The following is a 16,688-nucleotide window of genomic DNA, read 5'->3' as shown; positions in this document are numbered from 1 at the left end:
AGGTTTTTGTGTTCTGTTAAAGTGTGCAGGTGAACACAATAGTGTAGTATACATTGTAAATTATGCATCTGTTGTTTTCTTTGCTGTGTGCTGATCAGGCTTGGTGCAAATGTATTTAAATGTAGAAGAAATAACATAAAAAACACGGCACACAAAACCCAGCCTTTTTTTTACAGAGAAGTACACTGACATCTAGTGGAAAATCTAAACCATCTCAGTGAAGGCACAACCTGAAGCCAACATGATTTATTGAAAGCACAAAAGATTGTTCAGTGATTTATTACACTTTCATGACATTTCAAACATAACAGAGATTTTAAAAAGTGTCCATTTTTTAAACCAACAGCAAAGCTTCAGCTACAAGAAAAATAAAGAATTTATAAGCAGTACTGCCTAGTAATCAATGGGTTTGAGTTCATTGTCAAGCTGCTGCTACCTTGAGATGGTTGAGCTGGTGTGTGATTGACTAGAAAGAGTAGTGGACACACTGAGGTGAGAGAAACCACTAGTATTGGACTCCAGGCTGGTCATGGATCCCCTAGAAAATCAGGCATAAGGATTGCTTTACAAACAGCATTCATTGATTGACAGCTTTATTAAGAAAACATCTGATACAATTAAACCAGTGGCGGGCCATTAGGTCCTTCAAGGCCTTCTCTGCTGGCCTAAGAAATATCTGATTCATATTATATTTTGTCCATCAATACTTCTTAAATAATTCCAAATTGTCTGTTAGCTTCCTTTCATTGCTTTTCCCCCTGGTTGCACTGCTTCCAGATGTGTGTTTTCATATTGAAGCATTTAACCAATCACATTTCAGCCATTATTGGTTGCCAGGGTCAGAAATCTGCCTCAAGGCCTTCACAATCAGTTCTGCGGGCTCTGCTGCATTAAACAAGCGTCAATAAGACTGTTGCTTTAACCAATCAGATTTCGAGTTGGCGACAACACAATGCATTGTCACAGGCGTAGTGATACGTCATTGCCTTGTCGCAGGCGTTGGGATACGTCATCGCTTTCACCAACTATGATTGGCTAGTGATTAGCCAGAGCTACCAAACTGTATTTGGAGCGAGCTGCACAAGCAAATATATTGTTGTGTTGATTTAAAGCCATTTTCAAGACGGACTATGCCAGAAATACGACAGGACAGGCTCGACTTTCAGCATTAGCTTCGATGGCGATATAAAATAAGGAAGAAAGAAAGGAGGATGGATATTGTTTACAGTTAAAAAAGATTTTTGGTGAGTAAAATATGGCTATATTCCTAAATAATATTTCAATTGTGGGCCATTGACGTCCATCGCCGGGAAAATCACCCCCCGGCCCGGTTGTAATGTCTGAAAAGCTCCAGTATTTGTATTTAATCATTAAATGCTGCTAGGAAGTGGATTTTACCCGTTGAAGGCGCTACGAGAAAATGCACGGACCGCCACTGAATTAAACACACTTAAATCATGGACGGCCATATAAATCAACTGACCTGATGTCTCTGGAAGCCAGCACCTCAGTATAGTACATAATCTTACACTTGTGGGAGGAAACTTGTAGAGAGGCCAGCACATCATCCACACAAGAGAGGCTGGAAGATGCGGCAGCTGGGCAGCCGTGAAAGGACCACTGGAGAATGTAGCATCCAGGCCAGCGAGTGATGTGAGAGCCCTGTTAGAACATTTCAAAGGTGCAGGATCAATATAGGCTCGGCTGCTCCACTAATAGGGAAGTGTGGACAGATGTCAGATGTGGCACATTGAAAGCAAGTCTAAAAATAGAAGATCTTTGTGCTACTTATTGTGTTCATTCCATTTACCTGTGCACTCTCCCCCTCTCTGCAGGTGAGGGATTTCTCTACCAAGCTGTAGTCCTGGCCCAGCACCCAGCTCTTGTCTAATAACTGCGAACCCCCAAAGGATGTTAAACTACTGGCTCCAATTACGTCTTTCTTTGGCAGCTGTGGGGCCCTCTTTGAATGGTAGATGTTGAAGAGAACATCCCCTTTACACACATCAAAGTCCCAAGTGATGACGGAGGAGCCTTCTGTGATCTCAATTAAAATCTGAATACAGACAGAATAAAAAAAATAAAAGAAAAACAGGAGATAGCAGTCAGTAGACAAAAGTAAAAGTAAGTGATATCCACTTAACTTCTCCATTTATTTTTCTTAAAATATGTGTACATTCATTCCATACTATACAACACATGTGTCAAAGTGCCGGCCCGGGGGCCAAATCTGGCCCACCGCATCATTTTGTGTGGCCCGGGAAAGTAAATCATGAGTGCCGACTTTAAATTTCCTTATTTTCCCCCTTTTAAATCAATAATTGTATTTTTTAAATCATTTTTTCTGTGTTTTTAGTTTTAAAAAAATCATTTAGTAAAATCTAAAAATATATTTAAAAAAAAAAGCTAAAATAAACATTGTTTTAGATCTATAAAAAACTGAATATTCAGGGCTTTTAATCCAGTTCTTTTAATCCATTTATAAAAAGTCTATCTAAGATTATCTAAAATGGTCCGGCCCACATGAAATCGAGTTGACGTTAATGCGGCCCGCGAACCAACCCGAGTCTGACACCCCTGCTATACAATGTTACCTTACATTTTATAATGAAGTATACATACTTTTAAAAGCAGCATTTGGAAGAGATATCGTTGTATGATATGATAAAGTCAAAGAATTGTGTTGAACAGCTCATTAATAAATCATTTTCAGAGTTATATGGAAAATGTTCATATTTGTGTCTTTGTAACAGTAGATGATACCAAATTTTCTCTTTAGTTTTCTGTATATCACACAAATTAAAGCGTGGTTTTGTCGATTTACATAATGAAAATGACAAACTATCGATGATAGTTAAAGGATTGACTTGTATATTCAACTCCTTTCATAGTGCAAAAACAAGTTACAGCGTTGCTATTGAAGTTATTGGTACCTCATATGGAGCTCCCTTGAAAATATTGGCACTTTTATATATGGATTCTGTCAATAATCGGTTATCTTCAATCTCCAGCTCCTCTGCTGTCCTGTACAAAGACTTGGGTACTAAGCCTCCTTCCGGAATGTCACACTGAAACATGAACCAAAAATTTAGCTGACCAGAATCCCAAAACTTAATAAGATTACAATAAATTTTATATGCAGGTGACAATTTTACTAAGCTCACCAGACAGTCCCCTCCCAAAAAGTCAGGGATGAATTTATGATCAATGTAGTCAACCAAACCACCTGGACCTTTGAAGTCATTTGCAGCATACACAAGGAACTTCTTACGGGTGTTTTCATTGATCAGAGGGCTGACCTAAAACACAAGTCACCTTTGAGAACCAAACCACCTGTTGATAACACTGTTTATTTTACATATAATCTCAAAATTAACAAAGGGAAGTTGGGGTTGATAGCAAATATTTTTTCTAGTTGTATTCATCAGCTATGCGTAAAAAAGTAAAGCTACATTTTATCTACTTTTTCAATGCTTTTCAATAGGAAATTCTTGCAAAGAAATACAATAAAAAAACAAACAGCAAATCAACTATTACTCACGTTTTTGTTTCGTGGACAACAATTATCTACTGCTTGAAACAACTGATAAGAATGCACACGTGTGGTTGAAAAGTGAGCACATACATTTTAAAACAATTGAACATTTTGACAACATGCAAAAATGACATTGGTTTTCAAAATTAATCGTTATAGTAAGTTAAAATGTCGAGCCAAAAATGAAAACTTTCAACATTTTATTGTTTTTCATGAAAATTGCTGGAAAAAAATAGTTTGAAGTTATTTTTTTTGTTTTATGGTTTTGATACAAATTGCGAGTTTATTAATTAGGTAAAAACGGGCATAGTAGCTGAAGATTCGTCATATTTGGCAGCATCGGTTTCATTGAATGTATTGGCTATAATGTTAGTGAGCCTAGTGCCGTTTTTTCCTCACCAGGGCCCACAGCACAGGGAATATTCTGGGCGCTTTTAGCATGAGGAGACGGCCCAGAGTCTCAGGGTAATTGGCCTCCACCACTTCGATAATTCTTAGTAGTGCCTTAAGTCCTGGTCTCCAAAGATGACGCATGTTAAGACCCTCCAAATCGATCAAGCAAGTCCAGCAACTGGAAAACACAATCTACATTATATCATATATAATACAAATTAGTTTCTATCTCATTAGCTTCTATTGACATCAATAGTTCATTTGAGATGGGAGGGTTGGCACCAAATGAATGATCTAATGGGGAGTTTGATGCCAGCTGTGATATGTACACCTGCTTAAACACACTAATAAACCTCATCAGGCATGCTTTTTACCGCCTCCTATCACCTCAGCCCCCAGCTCCGAGTCTGGATTGAATATCTACTAGTAATAAACTGATTTAGATTCACAGCAGAAGCGTAAAAAAAGGTCACATGATTTCTCATCAATGACAATGAAGGAGTTAACATACTGCTGTCTATTATTTCTATCACCTGATTGGTTGACCAAAAACTTTTGTATTTTCCTCACAGCGCCTTAGTCCCTCTTCATTGACGGCAACAACCTGCGTAATCGAGGGGAAGCATAAATGTCAGACATGATACCTGTAGGAAGAATGGCTGAATCATTTTCAGATGTAGCATTAAACCCTTTCACCTGCCGAACCAGCACCTCTTCTGTCAAGGAGCGCATCAATCCCTTGGTGTCCATATGACCCAAACGTAATATGTAGAGAGGCCGACCATCTAAAGACACAAACATATTACAAATAACACACAAATACATATTGCAGATATCACAAAAAAATAGAGCATGCACTGAAAATATTCTGATCAAAATTTAACGTGCAGCATATAAATGCTTACATTTTTTTTTAAAAAGTCATTCACATATTAAAGATATAAGTGTTTATATTGAGAAACACTCACACGTTAGTTAATAATTTACTTGCTTATCAAGTTGCAATAAATACTGAAGGAGGAATCTTATCTCTAAGGGGCAATTTACTCAGAACGATACAGAGGAAAAACGCAAAAATAAAAAAAACTTCCCCAGATGTCTTTACCGTCTAGACCAGGGGTGTCAGACTCGGGTTGGTTCGCAGGCCGCTTTAACGTCAACTTGATTTCACGTGGGCCGGACCATTTTCGATATAATATTTAGATTATTTTTTTAATAAATGGATTAAAAGAACTGGATTAAAATCCCTGAATATTCAGTTTTTTTATAGATCTAAAACAATGTTTATTTTAGCTTTTTTATATGTTTTTAGATTTTACAAAATGATTTTTGAACTAAAAACACAGAAAATAATGATTAAAAAATTACAATTATTGATTTAAAAGGGGGAAAATCAGGAAATTTAATATACATCTATACTCTTCATTTTAATTTGATCCTAAAACAGAAAGTCGGCACTCATGATTTACTTTCCCGGGCCACACAAAATGATGCGGCGGGCCAGATTTGGCCCCCGGGCCGCCACTTTGACACATGTGGTCTACACTGCTGATGTCAAACCAATTTCATAAACGGCCAAGTGGATGCTACCTTTGCTTCCAACAAATAAGACACATTTCCACCAATCTAATCTTCTACATGTCTAATCAATTGATAGGAGCCATGTGCTGCTTGTTTCAGCAGAAAATTCAATGGTTAAACTGTATTGTTTGGAAAAAATCCAGGATGTTTGTGGAATTGGTTTGACACCCCCGGTTCAGAAAGTGACACAATTTTAGAAGTAGCTAAAACCGCAAAAATCCGTAAACTCTTTGGGTGTGGAAATCATGATGGTGGGTTGGAAATGCAAAACTGTGTGCAAAACTCAGGTTAGGGTATTCTGTCTTTCTGTGGCATGCAAGACAAGGGTGCGTCTGGAAATGGGGGTATTTCTGAGCAGAAACAAGGCGTTAACCTTCATCACCCTCAACCACGTCCTAACCAAGCGCCAACGATAATGCACATAGGTTGTTACAGTTATTGTTATAGTTTTTGCTGGCGTCTGTTAGGTACCTAGTTCAGGACTCTGAACTTGCGGTAGCACGACACGCAATCCCCTCTGTGTAATAACTTCGGGGTGAGGTAACATGAAGGACGTTGGGTGGTGATCTGCCTCCTACTGGCTGACTGAAGGTAAGTGAGGAGGGGGTATGATGACAATTAGGCTTTTGTCGAGACAATGATGATGACAAAGCCTATGTCCGATTATTATTATTATTATTATTATTATTATTAGTTGAAAGGGGTGTAATTGAGGTTAGGATGTCGAATAGGGTTAGCTGATCTCACAATGTTAAACTTACACAAGGATTTCTAGGCATACCCCAATTTACAGAGTCGGCCCCGTCTTGTAAGCCCCAGACCTGACCCTTCTCAATTTTGGTGGCATCTGTCTCCAGGGTTGCCAGATCATAAAGACAAGTCTCCAGCTCAATCACACCATTAAACCTCCCCAGTTAAGGACAAAATTATAACAAAAGTAGCCCATTTTATCAGCCCAACCAATTGCATTTGTGTCATCCCAATTGTTTGAAAACAGATCAATTGAGCGGTAATCGGTAATACATCAGCAAATTGGAATTTTCATGGACTTTTGTGTCTCCGAATGCACGTAAATTCCTAGATGCAAAAAAGTAACATCAAAATACTGCTTCCGCATGTTTGGTTCAGAACACTAAATGTATTCTAAGTATATGTAGAAAATTATCATTCAAATATTGACTATGCCTTTGTCATTGTGGTGCCAGCCTCCAGTATAGTAATCCTGAAGAAGTTGGGGGTGTTGCCATGAGTCCAATACATAATCCACCTGGTATTTCTTCCTCCACGTCAGTGATTGACACAGAAGGTCCCGAGCCTTGTCAAAGTTAAAATCTGTGGCTTTTAAAAAGCGCAACACGTGCTGATCCTTTGGAATCTGTAATTAAGCGAAGAAATAAAATTGAAATCTTGAAAATAAAAAAGATACCAATCGAAAGTTAGATGGAAATTTTTTTTGAATAAGGTCAGGATAAAACAGATTCATTTTGTTTCATTTGTCAAATGTGAACGCAAATTGAGAAAAAAAATATCTCTATTTGTACCCAAAACTAATTGATGTGCAAAAAACAAGTTGATCTATGCAGAGAAAATGTATGTAACCTTGCCCTTGTGGGTTTCCTGGAGCCATTGCCGCAGTCGAATAAGACAGCTTTCCTGCAGAGGCGTTAAATCACCTAGGTAACGTCTGATGTAATCAGCATCCAACTTGTCTGCAGGCCAAAACACAGGATCAACTTGGCACATAGTCCATGGCATGCATTACAGAAACTCCGGCACTTTCACCCTGTCTGGAAATATAACTACATAAACTAAAATCCATCTTAAAAATACACACTCTTGCAATGTGTGGTAAAATTGATTTAGTCCTACCAGTAGCAAGGCTGTAATGTTAGGCTTTACATAAATTCAACGAACATTTTGCATCATGTTGATCTGATTGTCCTGTAGAGACACATAACTTTTGTCAAACTATGGGCAGTTTTATTTTTTTCACGTTCTTCCCTCTACAAACTCTTTGAACAATTGGAACATACTTTTATTTGTAATGTTGCACCAATACCCAATTTGGCACTATTATATATACTAATTCTAAGAAATATTGCCATTAGAGTGTAATATGTACTTTTTGAAATATAGTTTTCAATCGCCGGTTGCCTTATAGCACGTGTCAAAGTGGCGGCCCGGGGGCCAAATCTGGGCCGCCGCATCATTTTGTGTGGCCCGGGAAAGTAAATCATGAGTGCCGACTTTCTGTTTTAGGATCAAATTAAAATGAAGAGTATAAATGTATATCAAATTTCCTGTTTTTCCCCTTTTAAACCAATAATTGATTTTTTTAGATCAATTTTTTCTGTGTTTTTAGTTCAAAAATCATTTTGTAAAATCTAAAAATATGAAAAAAGCTAAAATAAACATTGTTTTAGATCTATAAAAAACTGAATATTCAGGGCTTTTAATCCAGTTCTCTTAATCCATTTATTTAAAAAAATCTAAATATTATATCTAAAATGGTCCGGCCCACGTGAAATCAAGTTGACGTTAAAGCGGCCCGCGAACCAACCCGAGTCTGACACCCTTTCCTTATAGGATGGCCACCAACAACACACACCAAGTGGGTGGGATGGAGGCAAATTGCAGCCTATTTTTTCCCTTTGGCCAAGATGTGCCCTGGCACCAATTAATTCATCACTAGTAGACATGTAATTCATTTGAATGTAATTGGCTGCCAACGCTCCCATTGGATTGGATGTCTAGAACCCGAAGATTTAAGCAGTATCTGACTAAGCCATGATTGCAATTGTTTTACATTCAAATGAGAATGCAGTAATTTAATAACAAAAACAATATTTTAAGATTTTTTTTAAAGTAGTAGTACATATTGGGCAGCCCGACGGTTGAGTGGTTAGTGCGTCGGCCTCACAGATCTGTTGTCTTGGATTTGAATCCAGGTTGTCCACCTGTGTGGAGTTTGCATGTACTCCCCAGGCCTGCGTGGGTTTTCTCCGGGTACTCCGGGTTTCCCACCCACATTCCAAAAACATGCATGGTAGACTCTAAATTGCCTCTAGGTATGAGTGTGAGTGTGAATGGTAGTTGGTCAGCTTGTGCCCTGCAATCGGCTGGCCACCAATTCAGGGTGTCCCCCGCCACCCCCGTCACCTGGGATGGGCTCCAGCAACCCCAGCGACCCTCGTGAGGATAAAGCGGTTCAGAAAATGAATGAATGAAAAAAGAGTATCAGTATTAGTAATGCATCGGTCGATCCCATACCTAAACATGTCAAAATCGGTATCAGGTCCCAAAAAATGGTATCGGTGCAACACTATTTGGCAATGAATACACCCTCGAATACATTAAACAAGTATTCCTATCTAATTATTAAATCTATTCATTAACATACATTTAAAAGATACATTTGTAGCTTTGAAGAACTATACTACAGATCTCTGAAATGTCTTTTTGGCACTTATTACTATTTTCAATCTAATGACAGCAACTCCCAAACACTCACCATCGGGAGAGGTTGTCAATATCTCTTTGGTACTGTCCACCTCATGAGCCGGGAGTACAGGTTTAACACAATTTCCAGGGATGACTTCTGTAGGAGAGGGTTGAGTCCAACGAGGTATGTATTTTATGCCCTCCTTTTCAAGCTCTTTGAGGTGATACTGGATAATTTCATTCCCCTACCAAGTTTGGACACACACGACTTAACATCAATGCGACTGAACATTAGCAAAGACAAGCAAAGTAGCTTAATCGATTATTTATTACACATTTTCAAGCCCAAAGTTTCAGAAATTTCAATCGTTAGTCAGAAATACAGATAAAAGAAAATACAAACCTTTTCAATGTTACTGGCATACTGCTTAATTGCTATTTTCTCTGCCATTCCTTCAAAGCCATAAAAGGATTTAACATCAAGACTAGCTGTCTGTTCAAAATATGTCCATTCTTCATTCTCTGGATGTACCTGTAAAAAAAACAACACATTTTTTATTATGCTGCACAGAAGTAAATGTTGTTAAAGTACGATATACGTTTCAAACACAGCATCAAAATAATAATCTTAACAGGCTGCCAACTACTTCCAAAATACCAAATTTTCATCTTAACCATTGTTAGAGGTATTTCCAAAAACTTTCTTTTGAAATAGTAGGGGTCATTTAATGAAGAATTGAAGTGCTCATTTTACATATAATTCCTTGAATAGAATATATTTAGTGATTTAGATGATCTGGATTTGAGTCAAGGCTTACCGAGTATTTGCAGTACTCGTGGGAAATGACCCTGCTGGAAAATGATTCATTTATGATCTCAATGACAAGTGTCCGCTCTCTGCGGTTCAATGTGTTCTTTTGGATGAAATACAGGTGGTCTACACCAGCAATCTGTGTGGAGACAAAGGACATTATTTTGGTCAACCCAGGGATTTTTCAATAAAATACTGTTAGTCAGTCTCCACAACTTTGAACACATGCCAGACTTTTATGCAGGAAATGAGAATACTATTTTTTTTAAAAAATACCACTATTTTGACTTATTTTTCAACACAACTGCAATTTTTTTAAGGGTGAATGTAGTAGTGCTCATTCAGTACTTCAAATCATGCAATTGCTTCATTCTGTCATATAACATAGAGTTTATGAATAGAGTGAATAGAGTTTATACGTAAGAATAACCAAGGGATTTCAGATATTTGTAGACAAAGAAAAGTGACGGTGATAACAATGAATTAATTAAAAGTTGCACAGGTTACACGTAGGTCATATTAAAAATAATAATTATTAGTTTTGACCTCTTTTTTTCAGTACTCGGACGTTTCGTCGAAAGACGTTTGGTCCCCGGACGTTTTGTCGACCGGGTGTTTGGTAGAACGGACGTTTGGTCACCGGGTTTGCGAGACCCGAGGTCGAGTAACGAGACTTTCATTTGTTTAACCCTAACCGTATTCACTCAATGTTCAATAATAGTCATTAAATCCCAATTCACCCAATGTTAAAATCTATCAATTGCACGCAAACCCGTTCTACCAAACGTCCGTTCTACCAAACGTTCGTTCTAGCAAACGTCCGTTCTACCAAACGTCCGGTCGACCAAACATCCGGTCGACCAAACGTCCGGGGACCAAACGTCTTTCGACGAAACGTCCGGGGACCAAACGTCTTTCGACGAAACGTCCGGGGACCAAACGTCTTTCGACGAAACGTCCGGTCACGCTTTTTTTCAGTAGCGTTTGAAAAATGGCGTGTTGACTATTTGTATCCACTGTAACTGATGACTAGCACGTACAATTTGAAATACATTTTAAAAAATAGTATCACAATGGCATGTTTAAAGAAACATTAAATCAAAATCAATTTGAAAGATACCCGTTTAAGGAGTCGAGGAGCGTCAATGTCAATCGTGCAGCGTCTTTCAATCACCAGGGTGGCGCCGTCTTGGCTTTGGTTTTCACTTATGACCTCACTGTCTACAAACACTGGAATCAAGGAACATTTTGGGAATCTTTTGTTGTAGGCCTGTTAAAGAAAAATTAAGCAGCATATTTAATTTCACGTCGTAGTGACAACAAAGACAAGCAGGAACAAAAGAAAAAGCTTTTTCTTCCTGGCTTTACTTCACTGCAAAAAAGATGTATTATTCTCTAGTCATATTAGTGTGCTGCCAGGTTGGTAAAAGCACAGCAGGGTATTCTGAAATGTCCCTTTATATCCACCACAGCTAACATAATATTAGGGTGAATTATTGTTTCTTAAATTCAGATGAACAGTGTTGGTTCAGCATGCACTTGCTGAAAGCATCCCAGCATGAGAAAAACAAATGACCAAATTACAGCAATTTGACAGTTATTGACTTTTTCTTTTAACAATAAAAACTTTGTGGGCTTGTAAATGATAACGACAACAGTATTTTTATGCAGTGTTACACCGATACCATTTTTTGAGGGTTGCAATGAATGAACGAATTTAAAGTGGAGGGCTGACAGCTTGTTACATATACGAATATGATAAACTATAACACATGTGTCAAAGTGGCGGCCCGGGGGCCAAATCTGGCCCGCCGCATCATTTTGTGTGGCCTGAGAAAGTAAATCATGAGTGCCGACTTTCTGTTTTAGGAAAAAATTAAAATAAAGAGTATAGATGTATATTACATTTCCTGATTTTCTCCCTTTTAAATTAATAATTGTAATTTTTTATTCAATTTTTTTCTGTGTTTTTAGTTCAAAAATCATTTTGTAAAATCTAAAAATATATTTTAAAAAGCTAAAATATACATTGTTTTAGATATATAAAAAACTGAATATTCAGGGATTTTAATCCAGTTCTTTTAATCCATTTATAAAAAAATCTATCTAAGTTTATCTAAAATGGTCCGGCCCACATGAAATCGAGTTGACATTAACGCGACCCGTTTACCAACCCGAGTCTGACACCCCTGCACTATAACCTCTCCATAATAATTTTAGGAAGGGCGACAAGCGCTCCTTTTTTTGCAGCTGTTTGTTTGGCCGGAGCCCGACAGGTGGTTGGAAACTTGATAGCGAAAAGTACATATTGCACAGCATCAGTAAATTATTTTTTAGTACTCCTCAATACCAATTACATAATTCTAGTACCATTTTGCTACCAATACGAGACACCATTCAGAAGCCAAATACTTATTTATTTATGTATTTATTTATTTACTAACTTGCTTATTACCTAGCTATTTATGTCTAAAATGCCTTTCCAGTATCTGCATTCTCAACCTCTTGCTACTGTGACAATAAAATTTCCCGAATACAGGATGAATAAAGTTATCCAATCCAATCCAATCCAATGTAATCAATCATATGCACCAAGTTCAGAGGGAGGGCATCCGAGACATGTCTTATTACCAACAAGGGGTGCCAAATTAAAGCATAGTTGCAGCAAGTCTCTTTATCCGTGTAAGTTAACAAGCAGCTGTGACAGGTCGAGTATGTTAAGCCTAATGATTGTTAAAAGTGTCAAATATGCATGTTCAAAAAAAGCATCAATATTACAGTGGGCACATCGGAATGACGTGGAACAAACGAGACTGTTCAGGCTCGAAGGACACTAACAGACTGGTTCAAATAATACTCTAAGGCAGGGGTGGGCAAACTGTTCCACAAAGGGGCGCTGCGGGTGCGGGCTTTCGTTCCAACCTCTAAAGAGGAAACCTTTCCACAAATCTGGTATCAAAGAAGTGCAATTAGTGGACTGCAGTCAGGTGCTTCTTGTTTCAGCAGAAACCCCATTAGTTAAACTGTATGAGTTGGATGGGTTGGAACAAAAACCTGCACCCACAGCGACCCTTGAGGACTGGTTACGCCAACCGTGCTCGCAATAGTACCTTGGTGATCAACATAATGAGTACCCCTGCTATAGACTTTGGAAATGTATTTTAAGAGACCTTTTCACGTTGTCAAACAGTGTCTGCATGTTTACTTGGACTATGTATTCAAAGTTTCACAGCTGATGTCTACAGTGCAAAGGGTGACGGTGCTGCTTTGTGCAGATTACATAACTAGTTTAATGTATAACGTCGAGCTAGGAGTCAAAGCAAAAAGAGATTACTTGCTCTGATGAAAATCAATATTTACCTTCCATACAACTCCTCTTGTATATATATACTAAACAAAGCTGCCTCAATGAATCCAGCGAATCCTATAAAACATTTAGGTAGAAACAGCTGCATGTGAGGGCTGCTCAACAGCTGAGTGGTTAGCACATCGGCCTCACAGTGGGGGACCTGGGTTAAAATCCAGGTTGGTCTACCTGTGTGGAGTTGGTATGTTCTCCCTGAGCCTGTGTGGGTTTTCTCCCAGGACTCCGGTATCCAAAAGACATCCATGGTAGGCTGATTGGACACTCTAAATTGCCCCTAGGTATGAGTGTGAGTGTGAATGCTCACACTTTAACTAGCCTACCATGCATGTTTTTGGAATGTGGGAGGAAACCACAGTACCCGGAGAAAACCCACACAACCCCAGGGAGAACAAGCAAACTCCACACAGTAAGAACTCACCTGGGATTTAACCTTTGACTCCAGGACTGTGAGGTCGACATGCTAACCACTCATCGACAGAGCCGTCTTTATAAATATATATATATATATATATATATATATATATATATATATATATATATATATATATATATATATATATATATATATATATATATATATATATATATATATATTATATATATATGTATATATTTATTTATTATTTTTTTAAACATACTAATAAATGCAAAAATTATTAAAAGTCCTCTGTTAAAAAAAAGTTTCATAAACTAACAAGTCACTGTCTCCTTAAATGCTTAAAGGTCTTAAATGTAAACTTTCGAAAAGCTGTCCACTGACCACTGTCCCTTTAAGGATTTAAATATTTTTTCTTTTGTCTCTTGAGGAAAGTATCTTATAAAAGTTTTTTAAAAAACCTAAGTGGATTCAATAACAATGGGATACATTATCGGAATAAGTCACCAAAATTTCAGGTCACACTAGCTACAACAAATATGACCAATACAGTAAAGAACCTGCCACAAAAAGATACAATATGCAGTATCAATCTTTAACTAAATGTTAACAATAGTACTCACTGCCATTATTAACTCGAATGAATGTTTGTAGACCCGGACAGGTGACTGGTATTCTCGAACCATGGCTGCAGTTTAGTCAATCCCTGCTGAATAACAAGATAACAACTTGTACTCTGTTCTAATGATATGATTCACTGAAAGAAACTGAATAAAGATGACAACAACCATCACATTTACATAACTCTGTGCCATGCTTATTATCACAGATTATGCTTCCTCACAGTAGTTTGCATAAAGCCTTTTGTTCCATAGTCAATCTTAAACAGAGAACATACTTACAGCAATCCAATGTTGATCACTTGGTTTAAGATGTTTTAAATTTCTGATCCATTAGAATGTTATCCACTCTGTCAAAGCTGAAAGGTGGAAATGACATACTATGCCTCTTTGGATGTTGTAAAATGACGAGCACTTTGGCCAGATGGTGAATGTGAACTCCACCTCTTTCAAGCCAACTGGAAGCCACACTTGCTTTTCACATCGAGTAACCCTGATACAAAAAGACTGTTATGCCGTTGGTTAGTGTAGCATGGGATCTAACCCTGAAAAAATGCTTTCACAACAGACTGACATTTAAGTGTAAAAAAATAAATAAAATAAGCAGAGGTTTGAGTGATAATAGAACCTTTTCAGACAACTGTAAAAACATGATAGAATTCACTTCTGCATTTAAAGGTTTTAATGTATCTTAAGTTTGTGGTCCTTGGCTCAGAGGAAACTCAATTTTTTGCATTATGTTGAAATTCACAAAAGTAGACTATGAAATACTTTTAGGGTGGGACTGTCTGTACTTCCCAATACAATTTGCAATAATGGCTTATCGCACGAATTCATGAGTCAGAAAATAAATCGGTGATACTTTACAATATAACTATTAAAGGGGGAAAAGTTATTTCTAAGTAGGAACAAACAATATTCATGTCACATTTTAGTATTGAAGATCATAACGTCTAGATAGGTATTTGTTACTTTGTGAATAGGTGGTGAGTTAGAACAAATGAAAATGTTTTTCCATCGTAATATCCTGTTTTTGGTGTTTTTTCAGAGGGTGGGAATTTGCATATTTAGTTTATTTCTATGGGGAAAAATGATTTGAGATACGAGTAAATTCACATAAGAGCTTGATTTTGGAACGCATTCAGCTCGTATTTCAAAGTATTACTGTATATCGATTCTTGGCTGGAGCATATCGATAACCTGTTAGAACAGAAAGTATCGTTACATATCACAATAACAATTTATTGTCACCCCCCACTATGCTATCTTTTTGCCCTAAATCAGAATAGCCAAACCTAATTTCGAATTGACACATTAATATTGAGGGCAGCCCGGCGGAAGAGTGGTTAGACCGTCGGCCTCACAGCTCTGGGGTCCTGGGTTCAAATCCAGGTTGGTCCACCTGTGTGGCGATTGCATGTTCTCCCCAGGCCTGCGTGGGTTTTATCCGGGTACTCCGGTTCCCTCCCACATTCCAAAGACATGCAGGTAGGCTGATTGCACCCTCTAAATTGCCCCTAGGTATGAATGTGAGCATGAGTGGTCGTCAGCTGGAATAGGCTCCAGCACCCCCCGCGACCCTAGGATGAAGTTTCAGAAAATAAAATGAAATGAAAAAAAACATTAATATGGTTTCCTGAAAGAAATCAGTTTTTAATAAAGATTATGAAATAACTTGTTTTCAACTGTTAATCGAATAAATCCAGCAAGGCAATTTCATTACGAGCAAATAATTTATATTTGCCCGCAGAAACGTCTACTACGTAAAAGAATATTACTTTGCAGGCAAAAAGAATTATTACCGTGTTGTAGATCGAGTTCCTGGCGTTAAATGAGAAAGATGAGTTGTCAATCGGAGACCGGAAAGGAACAGACTCGTGACAACGTGATTCGATAACTGTAACATCTGTTATTATTCATTTTAATTTCTCCCCCTCAAACTACCCTTTAGTTTTATTTGCGTTCGTTGAAGAAAAATAAAGAACACTGTCATCATGCCTGAATGTTATGTGACATACAGCTTTCAAGAAACATTACGTCATTACGTCTGACGCCACTGCGCCGCGATCTTGCAAAATACATAAAAAGTTAGTATTTTTTACAAACTAGGACATTATTAAAATAAATATTACAAAATGTTTCATTCATTCATTTTCTGAACCGCTTATTCACACAAGAGTCGCGGGGGTGCTGGAGCCTAACCCAAGTAACTATGGGCACCAGGTGGGAGACACCCTAAATTGGTGGCCAGCCAATCGCATGGCAAAATGAGAAACACAAACCATGCACTCTCACACTCATACTAAGGGGCAATTTAGTATCTTATATAATAATAGCCTTATTTTAAAATTCAGTGGCCAGGTTACAAATGTTATGTTTCAAAATGGTACTTATTTGTGTATGTTATTCTAATTATGACTCTTCTGGTCGTCTATAGCTCTTTTCCAAGTATTTCTATAATGTTGGAAATATCATTATATTGCATGATCATTTTCATTGGTCAAATAGCCCATTCTTAGATGCTTAAGATTGTGAAGCTTGTCCCCAGAATGTTAAGAGCTTCA

General features: G+C 37.7%; 1 protein-coding gene across 6 annotated transcripts; it reads right to left on the bottom strand.

The window, feature by feature from the left end:
* Nucleotides 1–231: 231 nt before the first annotated feature.
* Nucleotides 232–16,146, bottom strand: sec14l1 (SEC14-like lipid binding 1). Of its 6 annotated transcripts, none has more exons than XM_077618845.1 (17): nt 15,927–16,146; nt 14,407–14,631; nt 14,128–14,210; nt 10,882–11,031; nt 9,769–9,900; nt 9,354–9,482; nt 9,021–9,195; nt 7,109–7,218; nt 6,695–6,884; nt 4,625–4,713; nt 4,462–4,532; nt 3,935–4,106; nt 3,165–3,299; nt 2,934–3,068; nt 1,811–2,056; nt 1,484–1,662; nt 232–538 (listed from the first exon to the last, which is right to left on the bottom strand). In XM_077618845.1, the coding sequence occupies exons 3-17, from the start codon at nt 14,188–14,190 to the stop codon at nt 433–435; spliced, it is 2,082 nt and encodes a 693-aa protein (XP_077474971.1). In that variant the 5' UTR covers nt 14,191–14,210; nt 14,407–14,631; nt 15,927–16,146; the 3' UTR covers nt 232–432. The 6 variants fall into 6 exon arrangements, with proteins under 6 accessions (XP_077474971.1, XP_077474969.1, XP_077474974.1 ...); XM_077618843.1 differs by having other exon boundaries at nt 14,407–14,617; XM_077618848.1 differs by having other exon boundaries at nt 14,128–14,213; nt 14,407–14,483.
* Nucleotides 16,147–16,688: the final 542 nt, after the last annotated feature.

This window comes from Stigmatopora argus, chromosome 14, assembly GCF_051989625.1.
Source record: "Stigmatopora argus isolate UIUO_Sarg chromosome 14, RoL_Sarg_1.0, whole genome shotgun sequence".
In the NCBI taxonomy this organism is placed as follows: domain Eukaryota; kingdom Metazoa; phylum Chordata; class Actinopteri; order Syngnathiformes; family Syngnathidae; genus Stigmatopora; species Stigmatopora argus.
The sequence above is the reverse complement of the archived record's forward strand: the minus strand, read 5'-3'. Positions and strand labels throughout refer to the sequence as shown.

Bases quoted from the DNA above. Each gene is read 5' to 3' on its own strand.
- sec14l1 (XM_077618845.1), bottom strand. From the start codon at position 14,190: ATGGTTCGAGAATACCAGTCACCTGTCCGGGTCTACAAACATTCATTC. The intron at 11,032-14,127 runs GTGAGTACTATT...TTTCTTTAACAG, and splicing joins CATTCGAGTTAATAATGGCA to GCCTACAACAAAAGATTCCC. The intron at 4,533-4,624 runs GTGAAAGGGTTT...TCGATTACGCAG, and splicing joins AAGAGGTGCTGGTTCGGCAG to GTTGTTGCCGTCAATGAAGA.